The 21,314-nt window shown below is 46.9% G+C and overlaps 2 protein-coding genes across 3 annotated transcripts in view; both read right to left on the reverse strand.

Moving 5' to 3' along the window:
- The window catches only part of SVOPL (SVOP like), a 54,732-nt gene extending 52,396 nt beyond the window's left edge, over positions 1-2,336 (reverse strand). The window contains exons 1-2 of the mRNA XM_076006640.1: positions 2,221-2,336; positions 1,952-2,043 (exon numbers count right to left, since the gene is read on the reverse strand). Of these exons, the coding sequence (XP_075862755.1) occupies positions 1,952-2,043; positions 2,221-2,302 (174 nt within the window). The 5' untranslated portion in view covers positions 2,303-2,336. The remainder of the gene's footprint in view (positions 1-1,951; positions 2,044-2,220) is intronic.
- An 11,235-nt stretch (positions 2,337-13,571) lies between these two features.
- The window catches only part of ATP6V0A4 (ATPase H+ transporting V0 subunit a4), a 68,005-nt gene continuing 60,262 nt past the window's right edge, over positions 13,572-21,314 (reverse strand). For both annotated transcript variants that reach the window (XM_012742708.3, XM_076006641.1), the window contains 4 exons: positions 19,426-19,554; positions 16,490-16,607; positions 15,769-15,940; positions 13,572-13,974 (listed from right to left, as the gene is read on the reverse strand). In XM_012742708.3, coding sequence (XP_012598162.2) covers positions 13,881-13,974; positions 15,769-15,940; positions 16,490-16,607; positions 19,426-19,554 — 513 coding nt within the window. In that variant the 3' untranslated portion in view covers positions 13,572-13,880. The remainder of the gene's footprint in view (positions 13,975-15,768; positions 15,941-16,489; positions 16,608-19,425; positions 19,555-21,314) is intronic.

Raw genomic sequence — 21,314 nt, forward strand, 5'->3', positions numbered from 1 at the left:
TGAGGCTCCTGTTCACAGAGCGCCCCCTGCTGGGAGCAGACGAGGCCACGGTTACTGCGCCCAAACAAGCAGTTGTACTTCCCTGTGCCCTTCCTAGGGAGGGCTGGGGAGAGTCCGAACAGACTAAGCAGCACGAGGACGACCAGAGGCCATTTCACCTCCTTGCAGGCGTCCTTCAACCTGCAGGTTGAAGGTGGAGCAGGGTTGACAGTGAACCCCCCCCAGTCACACTTATCCAGAAATACAGAATCTTAAAAACTTGAAGCCTATCAGAGACCTCACTTTATAGGTGAAGAAATGCTCTGAATTGTATTCTTGATTATTATCAAGGTAAGACCAGCGGCCCGGGAAACAGTGGCTCGTGCCTGTAATCCCAGCACCTGGGGAGGCCGAGGCAGGAGGACCTCTTAAGCCCAAGAGTTTGAGACCAGCCTGGGCAACATAGCAAGACCCCATTCTCTACAAAAAATATGAAATAAATTTTTTAAAAAAAATAGGGCTAGGACACATCTTGCCTGTCTCTTTTTATACTTAGACTATCTTCTGAGAATGTGATGATTTAAAAAAATGCATCAGAACTTGCATGCTACCTCCAGCTCATGTGACTCTTTTTCTTATACCGTTTAGCTGAGTGGTGAGGGCCAGAGGCCTCTCGTGTTTTCTCACTCATCTCCCCCTTAGATATCTTCACCCTCCCACCCAAACCACTGTTGTACTGACCACCTGTCTTCGATTATCCTGTTTCACCATCATCATGCATCTCAGTGTGGGGTTCTCAACAGTGTCTCACTGCACCTTCAAAAGGAGAACGCAGGAGCGGTCTTGTGGTTCCCCTCACACCGCCACTGCTGTTAAAGCCGAGTTCAGCTGTCACTCCTCTTTCCTCAAAATGGCCTATGGTAAATGTCACAGTCCATTTGTGCTGCTGTAACAAGCTACCTGAGATTGGGTAATTTTTATAGAACAGAAATGTATTTCCTCACGGTTCTGGAGGCTGGGAAGTCCTGTCGTCTGGTGAGGGCTGCATGCTCCGGGGGAGAGGAACTCCGAGTACTCACTCGCAGAAGGCAGGCGAGCTGAAGCCCGCTGTGTGAAGCCTCTTTTATAAGGGCCTTAACCCCGTTCACGAGGGAGGACCTCGTGACCTCATCACCTCTTAAAAGCCCCACCTCTTAATGCTACCATAGGGGCAGCACCTGAGTCGTGGAGGGGCCACATTCAAACCTTCATCAGTAAGGATCTGGAAGTCTAATTATAGTAGGTGTGTCAGGTGATTCTTATGCGCATAATGTTTGAGGGCCAGGTGTCCAATTTTATACAGAGTAAGTAATACCATAGTTTTCTCCCTTCTTCCTAATACCTCAATTTAAATCATATATATATATATATATATATATATATATATATATATATTTTGAGACAGAGTCTCGCTTGTTGCCCAGGCTAGAGTGAGTGCCGTGGCGTCAGCCTAGCTCACAGCAACCTCAAACTCCTGGGCTCAAGCAATCCTCCTGCCTCAGCCTCCCGAGTAGCTGGGACTACAGCCAAACGCCACCATGCCCGGCTAATTTTTTTCTGTATATATTAGTTGGCCAATTAATTTCTTTCTATTTATAGTAGAGATGGGGTCTCGCTCTTGCTCAGGCTGGTTTTGAACTCCTGACCTCGAGCAATCTGCCGCCTTGGCCTCCCAGAGTGCTATTACATCATATTTTATGAATGAGTGTTGAATTCCCAAAACGCAAAGACACAAATAGTCATTTGCTCATGACCAAACACCTGCCAAAAGTGGATGACAGTGACCTGGCCTCACCTCCTCCCACAGTTGCTGCTCCTTCCACATCCCCCACCTCCCCCCGCCGGACGGCCCTGAGCTGGGGTCACAGGCGGCTGCAGGTGCCAGCAGCGAGGTTAGCCACGGGCGCCCACGTGATCTCCAAGGAGCACTCACCCCCGTGCTGCCCATGATGAGGAACAGGGCGATGTGGAAGCGGCCGAAGCCGATGGTCTCCACCGCGTCCTCCACGGTGAACGTCTTGGGCTCTAACGCGGAAAGGAAAAGGGGAAGGAACAGCTTCCGGTGGGAAGGGGACGCATGGGGACTACTCCCCTTCGGAGAATGTGGGAGAGCCGATTCGCTGTTATAAAGACAAGTTGATACGGGGGTGGGGGGCTATTAAACAGCAGCTTCAGAGCTGGGGACTTCGGTGACAGTCTCACCTTTCGGCTGTGGCTCTGGGGTCCCCAGGCTCAACTTGCGAAGGCTGATGATGGTGACGGGCTCAGTCTGTCTGGTGGCCATCTTCTAAGTGGCTCAATTTCCCCACACAGCTTCCCCGATGGCAACGAGGGAGGGAAGAAGGAAAGCAATGTGGTGGTTATTGGGGGCATGCTATATGCCTGGGGCGCGACACACAAAATTTCATTAAGTGCTTACAAAAATCTAACGCAGTCTAAGTATTTTCATCCTCGTTCACACATGGCTTCCGGAACCAGGTGGCTCAGTGTTTAAATTCTTCCCCTGCTACTTATTATGTGTGTGGCTTTGAGGAACGTGCCCTTCGTACACCTCAGTTTCCTCATCTCTACAGTGGGCATAATGTAGCGAGTGCACCTAACATTCAAGGTGTTGCGAGCATTAAAGGAGGTGGCTCATAGACATGCCGGGCACGGCCGGATGTGCTTGGTAAATAGGCATTTCATTATTTCTGTTTATTACGGATGTATGTGAGGACGTCATTGCACCGGGCACTTTGCACGCATGGATGATCTCCTCTAATCCTCACAGAAAATCTATGCAGCACTGTACTTTGTCACCATTTGGCATGTTGAGGAACCTGAGAAATGGAGCACTAAGTGGCTGAGTTAGGCAACTGGGATAAATCGGGCTCAATCAAGAGGCCACACCGGACAATCCCGTGGCTGGTCACCAAGCCTGAGCGGGGCCAGATGCAGGTCCTAACAATTGGAACAGTCGCATCCCGGAACTGGGAGGGACGATGGCCTTGGCTGCAGAAAAGGAGCCGCAGTGGCCAGCTCTTCCCACGCCCACGGATCCCGCGTTCACAGCGTGCACTCTCACTTGGGGTTTTCATTTCGTCCTGATAGAAACCCTGGGGCTCCCTCTCTTCATCCCCCCTTTTGCACACAACCCTAAAAGGGATTCTTAACCCTAAAAATCAAAAGAAAAACAACACAAGCAAAGATGGGCATCAAGTCAGTGGGTTATCCACATAGAGTTTTTTTCAGATGACTTTCAGACACAGTCATGGAATCCTTAGTAGGATACGCACAAATCCTAAACCGTTTCCAGTAATTATATTGTTAGTAATAATATTGGTATCATTATTTTGATACCAGTAGGATAAAGCAATAATATTATTATTCAGAACCAATATTGTTGTTATAAGAGGAAAAAGGTAAATATAAAATCAAATTATGCAAAAACACTTATAATCTTAATTTTGAATAGGAAATGTTGATATCAATTCATTATGTATTTTATTATATATAGTAAATGTATGTAATACACAAATCTAAACAAACCAGCCAGCCAGCACAGGTACCTTAGATAAATGGCTGATTCTGGTCTGGAGATAGGAAATGTACAAACTGAGCCTGGAATGTCTTGTTATATAGCACATGGCATGGATAATATCAAAGACTGCTGGGTTGTGACAAAAGATTCCAAGATTCAGCTTGAAAAGGTTCCCACTGGCCAAAGATGGGACAATTTGGGCATCAAAAAGAATAATGACTGCAAAGAATTGAAACATATCAAAGATATTAAAATCCATTTGTTGATAGTAATACTAAAATGAAGACCTCATTGATCACCTTAGAAGGATGCTAAGAAACAAACTCATTATTCTGAAAACTAGTAATTGTACATCAAAGTAACCAAAAAGTTAATGAAAGAAAATTACTCTTAAATTTCAGTTAATACATCCAGAAAGAGGATATAATTAAATCACCACTATTTTGTCACTCCTAACAAAATAATGGATATATTAGTGTTCAGTAGCACAATAGGGTGACTATAGTTAACAATAATTTATTATATGTCTCAAAATAACTAAAAGAGTAGAATTGCAGTGTTCCTAATGCAAAGAAATAATAAATGGTTGGGATGAGAGATATCCCAATTACCTCGGTTTGGTCATTTCATATTGTATACTTATATCAAAATATCACATGTGCCCCATAAATATGTACAACTATTATATACCCATATAATTAAAGATAAAAAGTTAAAGTTAAAAAATTTAAAAAATAATTAAATTTGCATCTCTTCTATATCCAAAGCATTTATCTTATGTTACCAAAAACTGAAAACATCTCAAATATTCATCAACAGGCATATGAATAAACAAATGGGAGAAGACTATAAATGAATCTCAAATCCATTATAATGATTGAAAAAAGTCAGACACAAAAGATCACACACTATATAATTTCATATATATGGTTCAAGAGCAGGCAAAACTTAATTACGGTGAGAGAAATCAAAACAGTGGATTTCTATGCCCGCCAGGAAATTTCTGGGGTGATGAAATGGTCTACCTAGGCTGGGATGCTTGTGCACAAGCATATGCGTGTGTCGGACTCTACACGGTGTACACTTAATAGTTGTCTGGTACAGAGGCTTGAAGCATATGTTAATTTTACCTCAAGAAAAAGAAAAGTATCTTCCTGAAAATAATAATAATGATCCAGGCAAGGACCATCGGTGGCTAATAAGCCATTAGGTAAAAGGCTGAGGGAAAACTTTAGTAGGAGCTGGATAAGGCTGATGACACCTGAACTCAATGAAAAAATGCCACTAAAAGAGACACAGGCAGATCACCTGTGCCTCCTGAGGGGATGCACTAGGCAGAGAGTCTATTAATGCAACCTCACCTGTGAAGCAGTCGCCTAAAAAGAAATTGAACCTGAATCCAATCAAGCCTCTAGCTCTATCCAGATTATACAGGAAATGAACAAACATGTTAAACTATGCCATGTGGACGCAATAAGAAGAATCTAGAATATGGGAAGTTCTGTAGGATAAATGACCCAGCTTCTTCAATAAATAAATGGCAAGAAAAAAAAAGGAAAGGGGAACCCATAGACTCAAGTAAAAGAGACACCTGAGCCAAATATTTGAGTGGATCTTGTTTGGATCCTCATTCAAAAAAAAAAAATCAAGTATAAAAACATTAAAAATAGGTGACTCTGTGGCACAATGGATAGCGCATTGGAATTCTAGAGGCTGGAGGCATTCAAAAAAAAATTAAAACTAAACCAACAACAGCAAGAGAGAGAGAAAGAGAGAGTGTCAGAGACATTTAAGCAAGTTTAGAAGTTTGATGATATTAAGAAATTACTGATGACATCATTGGGTGTGCCACTGGTATTATGGCTACAGTAGAAGGAAGAATCCTTATATTTCTGAGATACATTCGAAAATGTTTACCAATGACATGATGTCTGGGATTAGTTTTAAAATAATTAAATTATAGGGTGAAAATAGTGTGCATAGGAAGTATATGAATGTATAGATGAAAAAATAATAGCCATACATTGAAAAAAAAATTGTTTTTTTCTGAGACAGGGTCACACTCTGTCACCCAGGAAGAGTACAGTGGTGTCATTGTGTAGCTCACAGCAACCTCAAACTCCTGGGCTCAAGCGATCCTCCTGCCTCAGCCTCCCGAGTAGCTAGGACTACAGGCATGCACCACCATGACCGGCATAGATATATATATATTAGTTGTCCAACTAATTTCTTTCTATTTTTAGTAGAGATGGGGTCTCACTCTTGCTCAGGCTGGTCTCAAACTCCTGAGCTCAAGCAATCCTCCCTCCTTGGCCTCCCATAGTGCTAGGATTACAGGCATGAGCCACCATTGCCAGTTTACTTTTTTAAAATAAAAAAATAGTAATGCAAATCATGGTGGCAGACTTAAAAATCAAAAGGGATTCTGGAAATTTATAGTGTTAGGGAATGAAACAATTTTATATTTTTAAATCCCAGTAAGTTCATTTTAAGTTCAGTTACAACCAAAATGCTTAACAATCAGCTCAGTGTTCAATCAACATTCAATCTCTTCTACCAGTCATGTTTTATGATGTCTCATTACACTCTAAACATGTTTTGCAATTTTAACCATCATAAAGGTTTACATTTTAGAGGGGTAATAAAACAATTCCCTGCACGTCTCCTTGATTTCTATACTGAGCAGCAAGAAACTCAGGAAATCTGCCACTTGCTATTGAGCAGAACAGTTTTAATTTGGTGTAAGCGTGTGTTTCATGGGTCATAAATATTCTACAAACTTCCCTGGTCTTATCAGTAAAGAGGTGGTTTATCAGCTGCAGCCTGGCAAAGGGTCTTAGGTCCAAGATACTTGCTTCGTGGTTACTCTTGAATTAAGGCTGATCCTGTGAAGGCAGATTCATATTTGTGATTTCTTATTTTTCCTGATTGAAGAGGAGATTCATAATATTTTGTTTTCATAATATGAAGAAAACTAAAACATGGTGTGGTTTTTAGGCAACTGACGAGGTAAAAGAAAAGAGAATTCCTTTCGGTCCTGACATTGGACTAGAGAAATAAATGTAATCTTCACGTGCAACACTTGGTCCTAAGAGGGAGCAATACTTACATTGACCATAAAAGAATAAAAAAGAGAAAGCTGTTTATTCATTTTTAGGCTTAGAGACAACCTAAAACATACAAAGGCGAGAGGTGGTAGCCGGAGAGGAAAGACAGGGGTGGGTGGGCAACATACTGACTAAAGTTCACAAAATAAGGACTAGTGCTGTAAATATACTATTCATAATTACAAAATAATAAGAGAATGATTAAAAGTAAGATTCCTATAAAATATTTGGAGAATGGCAAAAAGGAAGTGATGATTTATGACCTAAATCATTTTTCTTAGTGAGTAATGGATCGATGCTGTCATAAGTTGATAGAGCAAGAAATAAAGTTTCATTATGTTGTTTTAATTATAAAGGTAATCATCAGGAAAACCAAAGACAAATTTCTCCAGGGATAGGGGAAGTTGAAGCAGGAGATTGTTTATTTCTGTTATAAACTCATTTTACCATTTGATTTGTTGCCACGTGCACTTAACTATTTTAACAAATTATAAATTTAAAGAAAGGGTAAGAACAAGAAAGCGAGAATATGAAACATGCATGTTTAACAAAAGCTCTTGTAGGTAGGAAGAGAAAGATGATAGGGTCCAGGACATGGACTTGGCCCAACACAGAGGGATAAACACAGCACTCGTGAACCCAGGCTTCAGACTCAGTGAGTTATCATTCGTTCCTGTCGGATTTGCAAAACTCTTAAAGACTGATTATACCAAATGCAAGGGAACCAGACATTCAAACTATTTGGCAGGAGTGTAAATTCATACAACCTTTCCAGAAGGCAATTAGGCATCAGATGACAGAATGTTGCCTGAGCAATTTCACTCCTAGTGTTCATCCTAATGAGACAGTCAAATAAGCAGGCAAAGATATAGGTATGAGGAAGGTGGCCACCCTGCTGTTTTAACGACGACAAAAGAATTAGGTACAACCTAAATGTCCCCCAGTAGAGGAGTGGCTAAACAAATGGTAACATATTCCTGTAATGGAATACCATTTAAAAGGTCTTAAATGGGCCGGGTGCAGTGGCTCACGCCTGTAATCCTAGCACTCTGGGAGGCCGAGGCGGGCGGATTGCTCAAGGTCAGGAGTTCAAAACCAACCTGAGCGAGACCCCGTCTCTACCATAAAAATAGAAAGAAATTAATTGGCCAACTAATATATATATACATAAAAATCAGCTGGGCATGGTGGCTTGTGCCTGTAGTCCCAGCTACTCGGGAGGCTGAGGCAGGAGGATCACTTGAGCCCAGGAGTTTGAGGTTGCTGTGAGCTAGGCTGACGCCACGGCACTCACTCTAGCCTAGGCAAGAAAGCGAGACTCTGTCTCAAAAAAAATAAATAAATAAATAAATAAATAAAAAATAAAAGGTCTTAAATGTAAGACTATCGAGCGTTGAGAATCATTTTTCCAGTATGTATCTATATAACGATTCTAATTTATAAAATTTTATGTAAATATATACCTCTATAGATGGAGAGATTTTAGGAGAGGGGTTGTCCAAAACTGTGTGTAGTCTTTCAACAAATATTTCTTGAACATGACTGTGTATCAGAAAACAAAATACAATGAAAAATGTTTCTGCCCCCAAAGAACTTACGGTGGAATGGGGAATCAGGACAAGTGTTCGGGTGTGAGAAACGTGGGTGTAGGATCAGTGGAGGGTGCTTTTGTGACACAGAAGAGGGTCCCTCCTCTCGTGAGTCCTCAGACTGGGGGGCTTCTGTAGGCATCTAAATGGAGCCCTGAAAAACTAGGAGTTGGCCAAGACAAAAAGGGTGGGGCAAGAATTACCCATAGGGATAGAATTTAGATTTTGGTGGGTTTTTTGTCCTTTTTTCCTCTATGCTTTTATGCATTATTGGAAGTTTTAGAAAGACATTATAAAAAATATACTTTGAAAAAAATGAACCACTAAGGACATGTTGTTGACATGCTGCAAATATGTTTTTAACATGTTACTGGTGTCCTCCTATGCCTTGCAGGCCTGCGTTGTTTTTATGTTTTCCTTTTTGTTTTTAATAATTTAATGAGGTTTATTCTGAGCCTAACGTGTGTCATGGTGAGATTGAGATTAAACTGATTCTGTTTCTCCTGTCTGCATTTCCTCATCTAGAAACAAAAATAATCCTAGCTACCTATGAGAGAAGTAGCCTCGCCCTAGAAGCCCCGAGCACGAGGTCTGGGCCTGCGTCGCTGTGCCGCGTGCCCCCACCTGCTCTCCGGCTCTGGCCGTGACCTACTGGACCGGGGATGGGCACTTGACCCAGAGACAAGGCACTGACCAGCCAGACGTTCACAGAGTGGCCCCGGCACGAGAGGCCCTGCTTGATGGTGGTTATGTACGATATTGTGAATGTGTCAAATGCCACCGAATTGTACCCTTTGAAATTGTTACCATGGTAAGCTTTAAGTTACGTTTATCTTATCACAGTTTTAAAAGTTAAAAAGAACAAGAAAAAAATTGCCAAAAAAATACAGTAAATGTCTATGGCAGATATAAGCCACAAATTACAAGAAAAAAACATCAAGATCCTAAGAGACTCACTGGCAACCTGTATGAACAGACAATTCACAAGAAGGTGTGTAAATTGTAAATGGAACTGGAAAATGTTTTATCTTCTGCGATAACTGATAACATTATAATAAGAAAATCTTTAGGTGTTATTTTATAACCAAGGAAATTAACTAACGTGGGAAGGAAAGAAGGAGGAAGGGGCAGAAGGAAGGAGGAAAAAAGGGAAGGAAAAGGAATACAAAGTGGGAGGGATGGTGAGAGGGAGAGGAGGAAGGAAGGAAGGAAGGGGGGAGGACAGAGTAGGGTAGGAATGTGGGAAGGAGGAAAGAAGAGAGGGAGAGTAGGAAAGAAGTCAGCAGTCATGGTGAGATTGAGATGAAATCGATTTCTCCCATTGTGGCACAAATGGAAAGATGGAAGATGGGGACTTTGGGCTAAGCCTGGCCAGCACAGGACAGGAAGGGCCTGGAATTTGAGGACCGTGGAGGTCTCCTGTGGCCTTGGACTGCTCACCTCCAGGCAGCCTGTATGTGGGAAGAAAATACAGCTCTCTGGGATTTCTGGTCTCTGTTACTTGAAGTTTTGTGCAATTCTTAACTGATAAACTTCTTCTTCGGTTAGCGGTGAGGATTAAATGCGATGATGTTTGTAATATGTGGCCCCGTGCCCACTGCACCAAAGCACCCACGGTAGTATTGCTTCTCAGCGCTGAATAAAGGAATCAAAGAAATTTCTACAATTTCACCATAATCACAAATCACTTACTCGGGCAAAGCTTTTAAGCATCTAGGGAGTTACCAAATATATATATATATGGCTCCCAAGGGCATTCCTTGCTAATACTCTACTAACATTAGAACACACTGGGCTCAAACAAAGAACTACACAAAAGGGGGAGGAGGAATTACTTGTTTTCTAAAATAGGTTGGTTTTATTTCAAGGGTAAACTTGAGTGGTGTTGGGAAATCCTCACCTGGGCTATGTTCCTACTGGAAAATAAGAGCTTAAAACCTCTCCAAAGCTGTCGTTTCCTCTTACTCGCTAGAGAGATGACGAAATGGATACTCTTCACTAAAAACGGCCCTGTCGTCCTACACTGTGTTACCTTGCAAAATCCACATATTTTAGAGGAAGGAAGAAAAAGCTTTCAAACTTCAGTTCTTCCTGAAGCCTGCTCTATTGTCCAGGCTGGAATACAGTATTGCAATCAGAGTCCACTACAGCCTCAAACTTCTGAGCTCAAGCAATCCTTCTGTCTCAGCCTCCTTGTTGGTGCAGGGGGTGGGTGGGTGGAGGGAAGTCCTGGCGGGGAGGTGCGGCCCACTCAGACCCACTCAGGGGAGCAGGCCTGGCCCTGCCCAGCCACCGAAGTTGTTCAGTGCCTGCCATTGGCAACACTGATCTTCCGAGCTCAGCCCTTGAAGAAGGCGGGGCCCCGGTGGGCTCCCCATGTCAGGGGAAGTTGCCAAGAGACGGAAGAAACACACGTACAAGTTTGTCTGCAACAAGCAAGGTTCTCATTCCTGCCCTGTGAGGATATACAGGGTTTTCAACAACTGGATTCCTTTGGTGGGGCGTGGGGTGGGAGGGTGGGGGTGTGGATAGATTATCAGGATTTTAGCATTCACGTCTACACAGGGTAAAGGGCTTACATTCCAAGACATTAAGAGGACACTCAAACACTAACTGAAAGTTAGCTAGCAAATATGAAAACTATTTTATCAGTAGTTTCTAGAGTTTCAGCTAAAAGTTTCATAAAGAAGAGGATGAGAGCCAGGCACAGTGGCTCACGGCTGTCACCCAAGCAACTCGGGAGGCTGAGGCAGGAGGATGGCTTAAGGCCAGGAGTTTGAGACTAACCTGGGCAATATCACAAGACCCCATTTCTACAAAAAAACATTTTTAATTTTACCAGGAGTGGTGGCATGTACCTGTAGTCCCAAAGATTCAGGAGGCTGAGACAGGAGGATTGCTTGAGGTCAGGAATTTGAGGCTGCAGTGAGTTATGATTGTAATACTTTATTCCAGCCTGGACAATAGAGCAAGACCCCTACCCTTAAAAAAAAAAAAAAAAAGACGACAAAATGTTTCCAGGATGGATATAAGGAACATTACTGAGAGAGCCTGTGATCCTAACTCTGAAACGGAACGCTGGAAAGGCTGAGTTGACACTTGTTCTTTGGTTCTCTAAGTCACTCTAAGTCACTTCTAACCTAGGAAGAGTATGGATGGATGGATGGATGGATGATCAGTTGGACCAAAACAGGAAAATAGGGAACAACATGGGGAAGATTACTGCCCATCCCTCACCATTGGTTCCTACAAAACTACAATGGGAAAGTAACTTACAACCTACCTTCACAAAACCTGGTAAGAAATTGGTAGATTAGGGATTTACTCTGAAACTCAAAGGCTTGGATGGAGATCAAAATATGTATGTCTAAAGGACTGGTTGACATTTTATTCTATTGTTTTTTGCCATACTGATTTTTTTTAGCCATAAATAATTGGGCCACGGTAGATATTTGTTAAGCTGCATTTTGTGTGCGGTGTGTGATAGAATTTGTTTTGCAAGATCATCAATTTAAAAAAATGAAATTTTCATATTCCATTTGCCTTCAGCCATAAACTAAAAGTTGACTCCCCACCCGCACCCCACCCCAGCCCACCCCACGCCCAGCGGCAGCAGGAAAAACAATCCAAATCCACGATGCCCTGAGAGTCTCTTACCTCTGCGTGTTCCTTGGACAGCCGTCCAGCTTCGTTTGGGCCCTTTTGTTCCCCTCCCCAGCGGAAGTTGGACCGATGGCCTCTCGGGCGTTTCTGGACCTGTCCTCCCGAGAAGCCCGTCCCCTGGTCTTATCCTCCCCGTTCAGCTCGGTGCACAGGCCAGGATTGTCTAAGGAGCAAGCTTGCGCCCTGGGCAGTGAGTGGCAGGGGAGTCACACCCCCTCGCCGCCTTTTCCCAGGGGAAATTACACCTCTCGTGCAGACAGCAAGTGGCTGCCAAACCTTGGAGGAAATTAATATGTTATTCTCAGGGCGGCTGGGGGGATTTCTGAAACAGTAGGTCTAGGCAAGGGGCAGAGGGAAGTTTTGCCCTTGCAAACATTTTCTCACAGCCGTTGTTGTTTAGAATTCAAAGGCCAAAGGCCGGTGATCCATCGAAGCACAGCGTATTTTTCAGATAGTTGTTGAGGACAGTAGTGAGCTGAGAACCTGCAAACTATCCAGGGATCATGGGGACTGGCAGACCTCTGACCTCACCACGCACACGCTGCTGTAATCTACTCCTGCCAGCCGCCACCGAGCGCCTCCTCCACGCCCAGGCCTTCCCAACTCCACCACATGGGGGGCAGGTGGCGGCTAAAATGGCAGAGTCCCGGCTGAAAGGTAATTTTTAATTTGATCGGCTCTTTTGAAATTTTACTTACTAACAATGAAAATGTAGCGCTGAATAAGATACTGGGTGAAAGTACTTTGTAAATTGTAGAGCACTTAAAAAAAAAGAATGTTAATTATACTTAACTCTAGCAGTATGGTTATCACAGAGATTATTTCACCTGCATAAAAGTCATTCAGTCAAAACAGTCAATGGAAAGAAGCTTATGGGCTGTAAGGAGTTTCCAGTCTAGGCACCCTAAGGAATGACTTTGGGGGCCAGGCACTGTGGCTCACCTGTAATCCTAGCACTTTGGGAGGCCAAGGATGGAGGATGGCTTAAAGCTGGGAGTTTGAGGCCAGCTTGGGCAACAAAGCAAGACCCTGTCCTTACAAAAAATTTAGAAATTTAGCCAGGGCTTGGTGGCACATGCCTGTAGTCCCAGTTACTCAGGAGGCTGAGGCAGGAGGGATCGCTTGAGCCCAGGAGTTTGAAGCTGCAGTGAGCTATGATGCCACAGCACTCCAGCCTGGGCGACAGAGCAAGACCCTGCCTCAAAAAAACTCTTATCTGATCCTTGCCATTTGAGAAAAAAAAAAAAAGAAAAGAAATTATTTATGCTCCCACAGACCCAGAGAGTAATGGACCAGACCTTGCCCAAGCTCATGCTGCTCTTTCTCCAGTTCTCCAACATACTGTGTAAACAAAGTCCCAATGATGTCATGTTGTCACACTGCATTTGACAGGATGTACTGATGCAGAGAGAGGCCCTCCCTCCCAACAGAGAACTGTACCTGTTCTTCCTCATCTGCAGTGAAAAGTTCATGAGAAAGTTCTTAAGCTTATAATGCTCAGCCCTTACACAAGGGAAAAAGGCGTTTGAGGAAGAGGGAAACAAGGGAATTAGATAAACACGATCCTTCTCCGGGATTAGCCTGTGTAACGCTATTGTTCAGCTTTGGCCTCTACTTGTCAACACCAAATGTGATGGAATAATATTGAATAAAGACATCTTAAAGAAGAAGCGAATGACTCAGATGTTTATTTTCTTGATTATCATGCTTAAAATACTGCAAGAAGACATCAGTTTAGCACTCCCCCTCACTTCTCAATCATTTTATTATTTGAGAAGTAAGACCCCACGCCAAGTCAAAACAACTTGCCAAAGCAGTTCCTCTGTGACGTGGTTACGTCATGTCAAATCCCCAAGCTTAGACCCAAATAACCCATAGCTTCGTGCTTCGGATCGGCCAAGAACAATCATCCCATTGAATGCCTGGCACGGGCTGACGTCAAAGGCAAGGCTGAACCTCTCTCGTTAGCACGGAGACCCCAGCCTACTCCTCGGCTGTGCCATCCAGGATGTCTTTGAAGGAGAATGGAGAAAACTTGTAACCAGCCCCGACATAGAACTTGTTCTGGAACTCCACCCTGTGGTTGGGGGGCAGGGGAGGTAAGAAAAAGGAGGGTTAAACACATAAGTGAGAGGCTGGCGGGTAGAAGAAAGAAGCAGGACGTTTGTAAAATCAAGCAGAGGATCAGAAAAGCCTGCCAGGGAGGGTGCCCTGGGCTGATGGCTGCCACGGGCACCCTGAGGATTCCTTTTTTTTTTTTTGAGACAGAGTCTCATTGTATCACCCCCAGTACAGTGCCATGCTATCATCACAGCTTACTGCAGACTCAAACTCCTGGGCTCAAGCAACCCCCCTGCCTCAGCCTCCCAAGTAGCTGGGACTACAGGTGTGTACCACCACACCCAGCCTCTTTTTCTAGGTTTAATAGAGATAGGGTCTCCCTATTGCTCAGGCTGGTCTCGAACTCCTGACCTCAAGGGATCCTCCCGCCTCAGCTTCCCAGGGTGCTAGGACTGCAGGTGTGAGCCACCATGGTTGGCCCTGAGGATTTTTAAAACCTACTCTCACCCCCTCTTGCCACCTCCCCTCTCCCCTCCCCCTCCCTTCCCCCGGGTCCCCTCTGCCCCGTCACAAAGATGTCCTCACCGTGCAGCACTACCTGATGTGTTTTCCAGTTCCATCCTGATTCTAGATTGTGGGGCAGAACAAGCAGAACTCGACCTATATTTTTATGACTTACATAACTGATGTCATGTTCGATCACTTATGTTTCGGTTTTTTTATTTTTTATTTTTTTATTTTTTTGAGACAAAATTTTGCTTTGTTGCCCAGGCTAGAGTGAGTGCCATGGCGTCAGCCTAGCTCACAGCAACCTCAAACTCCTGGGCTCAAGCAATCCTGCTGCCTCAGCCTCCCGAGTAGCTGGGACTACAGGCATGCGCCACCATGCCCGGCTAATTTTTTCTGTATATATTAGTTGGCCAATTAATTTCTTTCTATTTTTAGTAGAGACGGGGTCTCGCTCTTGCTCAGGCTGGTTTCAAACTCCTGACCTCGAGCAATCCGCCCGCCTCGGCCTCCCAGAGGGCTAGGATTACAGGCGTGAGCCACCGCACCCAGCCACTTATGTTTTATTAAGTTGCAGAGATCAGTTCGTGTCCTTAACGACACGGAGGGAAATGCTGTCACCGTGGGGGCAGGGAGGGGACGCTGTGACTCTCTCCACTCAACACATGAAGTGGGAAAACGTTTCCTTACGAATAGTGGCCACAGAGGGAGGTAGAAAATGTCAGAGAAAGCCGAGGGCGGCGTGGGTGGCGTAAGGGCTGCACAGCACACCCGGAATTCTTGGCTGGCGTGTGACTTGGGAGAGAAGCAGAGGCCTATGCGAACGTTTTCGTGTTTATCGACCTAGTGACGGCCCACGGTCCCTGGGCACATCCGTGGGTGTCCAGGGCTTCCCACGAGCAGCTCCCTCCTCGCGGCAGCCCCCCGTTTCCACGTTTGAGAATTTAGTAGCTGCTGCACTCAGCAACAGGAGCCGACATGCGCGGTGTGCTCTCTAGGAGCCTATTTCAGATCTGTCACCTTGTGAACTCTGAGCTGTCACTTATGTTAAAGCCAACTGTCATAACAAAGAAACACTAAATGTCCAAAAGGGAAGGAGTAAGTGGAACTAATAGTGTAGGACAGTAATTATATGCGAATGCAGATATTACATCATTGACTACTGTAACCCACTGCTGACTAAACTAAGGTTCCAAAGGGGTAGGTCAGTTGTCCTGTCACACACAGGTCAGGATTTGGACCCGGCCGGCTGGCCCCGTCCTCTTCCCTGCACCACCCGGGCCTGTGCGGGGCGCCCTCTCACCAGTGCAGCCGCAGGGCGTGCAGGAAGGCAGACAGGCCCTCCATGATCAGAAGGATGGCCACCGTCAGGACAGCAAAGACGGCGAAAATTATGAAGACCCCAATGATGCCGCCCCAGCCTCGCAGGTGAAGGCCAATGTTCATGACCATGGTCCAGAGCACTTCGGACAGTTCTGCAAGAGGCAACGGGAACATCCTCAACCCCAGGAAGACCCATCGGGCATGCCCGATGCCATCACAGGGGTCCTTGTGAGAGGAGGCGGGAGAGTGGAGTCAGGGGAGAAGGAGAGCTGCTGAAGGGAGTGGAGGCTGCGGTGCTCCAAGGAGGGGCCACAAGCCAAGGAGCACAGGCGGCCTCCAGAAGCTGGGGAGGCGAGGAAACGGATTCTCCCCAGAGCTTCCAGAACGAACAGCCCTGCCGACACCGTGATGTTAGGACTTCAGGCCTCAAGAACTGTAAGACAGTAAATCTGTGTTTTGTTTTAAGCCACTAATGTTTGTGGCAATTTGTCCCAGCAGCAAGAGGAAATGAACACAGAGAGTCGCCACTCCAGCAATGCGAAGCCAGACCTACTGAGACACAGCCACCTCTCCCTAGGAAGGAAGAGCCGTTCTTCTGGCCAGGCCACCACAGAGAACCCGGAGAAGGCGCCTCTCCCTCTGAACACGCTGCATCTGTCCCCCCGGGGCGGGCGGAGCGCCACCGCGGGCCGCTCACTCACGTGCGTGGGCCAGGCTGAGGGCCCAGAGCCGCAGGTAGGAGGCGGTGTTCGAAATGCAGCCCAGGCAGTACTCGATGGTGTGGATGGCCTGATGGACGAAGACGTCTCCGAAGTTGAACTGAAACAGAGAATTTTTAATTTTATTTCATCGCGTACTTTCTGCACGAAAGGTGTCACGCATGATCTGCAGGTGAGTAAGACGTGGGCTTTGCTGTCAAGACACGCTCAGTGGGTAACAGGGGGAAAGTAAACATTAACAGACTCGGAGAGAGAACTAGCAGCGTAGGCAGGAGCTGGTGCACGTGCAGTAGCGCTTCCCAGCAAGAGCCCGGGACGGTCCAAGGAAGAAGACGGCGGTGAGGGGAGCCGAGGAGTGTGCGGTGCCAGGAAGGACGGGCAGGCGGCCGGAGAGGCGGGAGCAGATTGTTCCCGGTAAGGAAAGGACAGACGGCTGGGAATGTCATTAACTCGAGTCTGGGAGGAAAGAAGTTGGCTGGAACTGGCAGCTTGTTTAGGTGGGGGATAGAAGACAGTGCTCCAGCACTGAAGATTCTGGAAAGGGGACCTAAGGGGAGAGTTGAGAAAACAACTCGGAGGCAATGAGGAGTCACAAGAGAAAACTGAGTGGAAAGTGACCGGGAAAGGAAGAAACTTGTAGGGACACCAGTAGCACAGTGGACCAGGGCAGGACAGCCTATAAGCGACACCAGGGACGTGCGATCACGGAGGTGAGCAGGGCACTGTGGGAGCACAGGGAAGGCCCCTGCCCAGGTGGGGCCCCTGTCACCCAGGGCTCTGAGGCCCTGCAGCCTGTGCAGCTGGAAGAATGGCATGGCAGAGGAGGGGAGCAGGCGGGTGACAGTGGGCCGCATGTGTAGACTCTCCCAGCACATACCAACAGAGGGGAATGGGGACTGGAAGAAAAGCCCAGGCTGGAAAGGGACACCTGGGACCCCGGGCTGCAGGAGAACTGAGGATCTCAATCCACAAGGGATGGTGTACAGAAAGGGGAGCTCCCAGCCTGGGGAGCATCTTCCCCCAGACATACGAAAAGAAGAAGCTGATGAGAAAGAGAAGCCCAAAGAAGCTGGAGGAGTCACAGCTGCGGGCAAGATGTCCAGGATGGACAGACGTCCAGGCAGGAACGGAGGTCAGAGGTTATGGGGCAAAGACGGAAAGCGGTGGCTGTCCACTCAGCGAGGGGAGCGGCTCTGAGGAACTGGAGGGACAGGGATGGCGGAGACGGAGTGTGAGGAAGAATCAACCCTTTGTCCTGGTTCCCAGGAGGTGGCTCGAAACCCCTGGCATTTCCCAAGTGCCCCTGGGACCACACCTGACAGTTTGTGCTAACGAGGTGACTCCTGGTGGGCACCTGCCAGTTTACGTGGGGCCGTCACACCGGGGTGACCACCAGTGTGCTTAGGGGGCCGGGACTGACCTTGGGATGGGAGCGAGCCGCACTCGACCAACCCTGCACAACAAAACCCCGGACGCGGAAGCTCGGGGGCGTCCTGGGCGGCAAGGCTCCCTGCGCGTGTCGCCACACGCCCGTGCTGGGAGAGTCGCGTGTCCCTAAGGACACAAGCTTCACGCTTGGAACTCTCCAGGCCCGGTTCTGCCCCATCACCCCTGCCTTTGGCGGGCTCTGATTTCAATCCTTTTGCTTCCCCCAAAAATTCCGCCCAAACCACGAAAATCTATACTTGTAAGTGTAGCACTTTCCCGAGTTCTGAGTCATTGTGTGAATTATTGACGCAGAACGAGTCTGTGGGGGTCTCCTGAGTATAGAGTCAGCTGGGCTGAAGTGAGGGTGACTCTGGGAGCCCCCAAACTCACAGCTGGAATCGCGTTGGGCAGACTTGGCGGCCTGGAGACCTTGGTGGCCTTACCCTCGAGTTGGGCTCACAGGGAGGCAGGAGAAGAACTTGCTGGGAGACCTGGGCCCCATCCCACAGGAGAGATGGCCTGGAACGGAGGCCGCAGTTGCCCAAACAGATGTGGCCAGTTTGCAGAGGAGGTGGAAATTGCCCGGATATGTATTTAGAGCAAGAGAGGAACGGAGGATGGAGGTTGCACTGGACAGGACTGGGACTTGATGTGTTGGAAGATGTGTGGGTCAGGTTTTATTCTAGAACATTCCAGCAGGTCTGACGGACTTGGGGATATCGACAGCCACTACCATGGGTTACTCTGTGTACCTGGAATCTTGTTGGAAAAATTTCCCATGATCTAGATGTGTTAGTGATTCTAATCGATCAAATGAACACTTTTTTTAGTAAGCACCTAAAACCACAAATGGAGCCACTGACGGCATCTGTGGCCCTCGTGGGAACCCAGTCCTCACTCCCGAACGAGAACGAGCTCAGGCCAAAACCTCAGCCCGGGACTCGGGATGGTGCCTGGCTTCAGCCATCATGTAAAAACTGCCACTTCACCCGGGAGAAGGCGGCCCACGCTCCTGCGTGTGCACAGCTGTCCTCGCGCACACAGGGCCGGGAGGCCGAGGGAGGTCCCCCGAGAGGCAGCGACCTGCTCACAAACTGGCAGAGACCATAACGAACGCAGCGCACTCCTGGGGCGTGGCCCTGAGCCTCGGGAACACGAAGGACCTTCCGTGTCAGGAGACTCGAGGCCGATTTCACCCACACTTACACATAGGGCAGTGCTTGGGCTAAAATAGTAAAATGCTCCCAGATTGGTTGGTAAATAGCTGTTCTGAGCCTCTTAGATGTTCCCCCTCCCTGGGACCTTCCCAGCCTCTTGTGACCCATCAGGACAGGCTGCTGCCCAGGAGGGGCGCCCAGACCCGCCCAGCTCTACCGTCTGTGCCCGCTCTGGCGGCCGAGCGCCCCGGCCCCGGCGCTGCGGAGACCAGATTCCACTTCTGGAGTCTGTGCACACTGGGAGTCTTCCTCGGGTGGTCCAGTCACAGATACCTCTTCCTCATGGTCGTCCTGAGCCCCGTGGGCCCCTGCAGAAGTCCTCTGACCAGAGCTGCTGGCAGGGCTGGACCTGTCACCTTCAATGTCCTCAGCGGCATCTTCCTGGATCACAGATGCCTGCAGCTGTCGGCAAGCAAGGAAATGAAGAGCGTGCTGGACTCAGCCTTAGAATTATAACAGTTATCTACAAAATATCAGCTACACACAGACACTGTTCTAAACTCCATACTATCTCATTTAGCTTTTGTAACGACCATTTTACGTAAGGACAGTTATCGCCCCATTTTACCACGAAGTAAGCTGCAGCCCAGGAAAGTTAGGCAGTGTGCCCGAGATCACATAGCAGGCAAGGCCAGCAAAGCCAGGAAGCAGACCCGGGAGTCTGACTCGAGAGTGTGCGCCCCACGGCACTCCAGAACGTGTCGAACCATACACGGTCTCGGCAGTAAGCAATACTGCACAAAAGTGCTTTTCTGTTCTTCAAAGAAATACACACTGTCAGAAATCATAGCTGTACCTTTGACATAGCGCCTTGTGACCTGAACAGCCAAATTTCTCTGGGCAAAATTATAACTAAGAGAGATTAATGATTTTTCTGACACATGAACACTATTTTAAATAAAAAATCTCACTTTATAAAAATAGCTTACAAAAAACTTTAAGGAAAAAAAAATCCAGGTATAGTCACCATTCCACTTGGCCTCGTTTCACCCCTAAGTTTGAGTGGAATATTTCTTTCAAGTTGCTAAGAAGCTTAATGTCCCGTGCCCAGAGTTTTTCCTAGAATCATTTCATGGGTGGAGTACTGTAAATTGGGCAACAAAAATATCTTTACCTCTCTTTCTTTCGCAGGGCTGCACTTAATATTTGGAGGACCCTGGGCAAAGGTACACATGGAAGTCCACATGCCATATGTTGAAATATTTAAAAGTTATAAATCAAGCCAACAAACTCCTAAATCAAATGTGCTAGCCTTCTAGCTTGAAAAATCAATCCTCATAAGAACTTGGAAGGCCAGGTTCAAAGTCAGCGTCCAAAGCCAGGCCGTGGCAGCGAGGGAGGGCTGGCTCTGGACCACGGCGCCCTCTTCTCACCTCCGGTTTCCTGCCTCATGACCAGGGCCTTGTGCGTACACAGGTGACGCCCCTGCCCACAACGTCATACTCCCGCACACGCCTGAGCGTCTAGGGGTGGCCATGCCAGTGACACGGTCTGACCGCAGGAGACTGAGGGAAAAGGCCTTGGCGGGACCCGGCAGTGGGCTCATGTCCATTTGGACAGGAATTCCAGGGTGCCGGGTGCCAAGAGGGGACGCTGGGTAAGGCTTTCCCTAAGACTTGTGGCTCCTTGCCCCACGGGGAGGGAATGTGGTTCAAGTTAATGTCACACTTGTCTTCTTGAAAGCCTGTTTTCTCCCTCTCCCTCCTTCAACTTAAAGAGGAAAATATCAAAGAAGATATATAAGAAATAGTATCCCCATTTCTAACCCTAAACTCTAGCCTTTTCTGCTCACTATCCTTGAACAGGTTTAAATGAATCATTAAAACAAAAATGAATAATTTTTTTTTTTTTTTTTTGAGATAGAGTCTTACTCTGTTGCCCGGGCTAGAGTGCCGTGGCATCAGCCTAGCTCACAGCAACCTCAAACTCCTGGGCTCAAGCAATCCTCCTGCCTCAGCCTCCTGAGTAGCTGGGACTACAGGCATGTGCCACAATGCCCAGATAATTTTTTCTATATATATTAGTTGGCCAATTAATTTCTTTCTATTTATGGTAGAGACAGGGTCTCGCTCTTGCTCAGGCTGGTTTCAAACTCCTGACCTTGAGCAATCCGCCTGCCTCAGCCTCTCAGAGTGCTAGGATTACAGGCGTGAGCCACCACC

The sequence above is a fragment of the Microcebus murinus genome, chromosome 9, assembly GCF_040939455.1.
Source record: "Microcebus murinus isolate Inina chromosome 9, M.murinus_Inina_mat1.0, whole genome shotgun sequence".
Taxonomy (NCBI): domain Eukaryota; kingdom Metazoa; phylum Chordata; class Mammalia; order Primates; family Cheirogaleidae; genus Microcebus; species Microcebus murinus.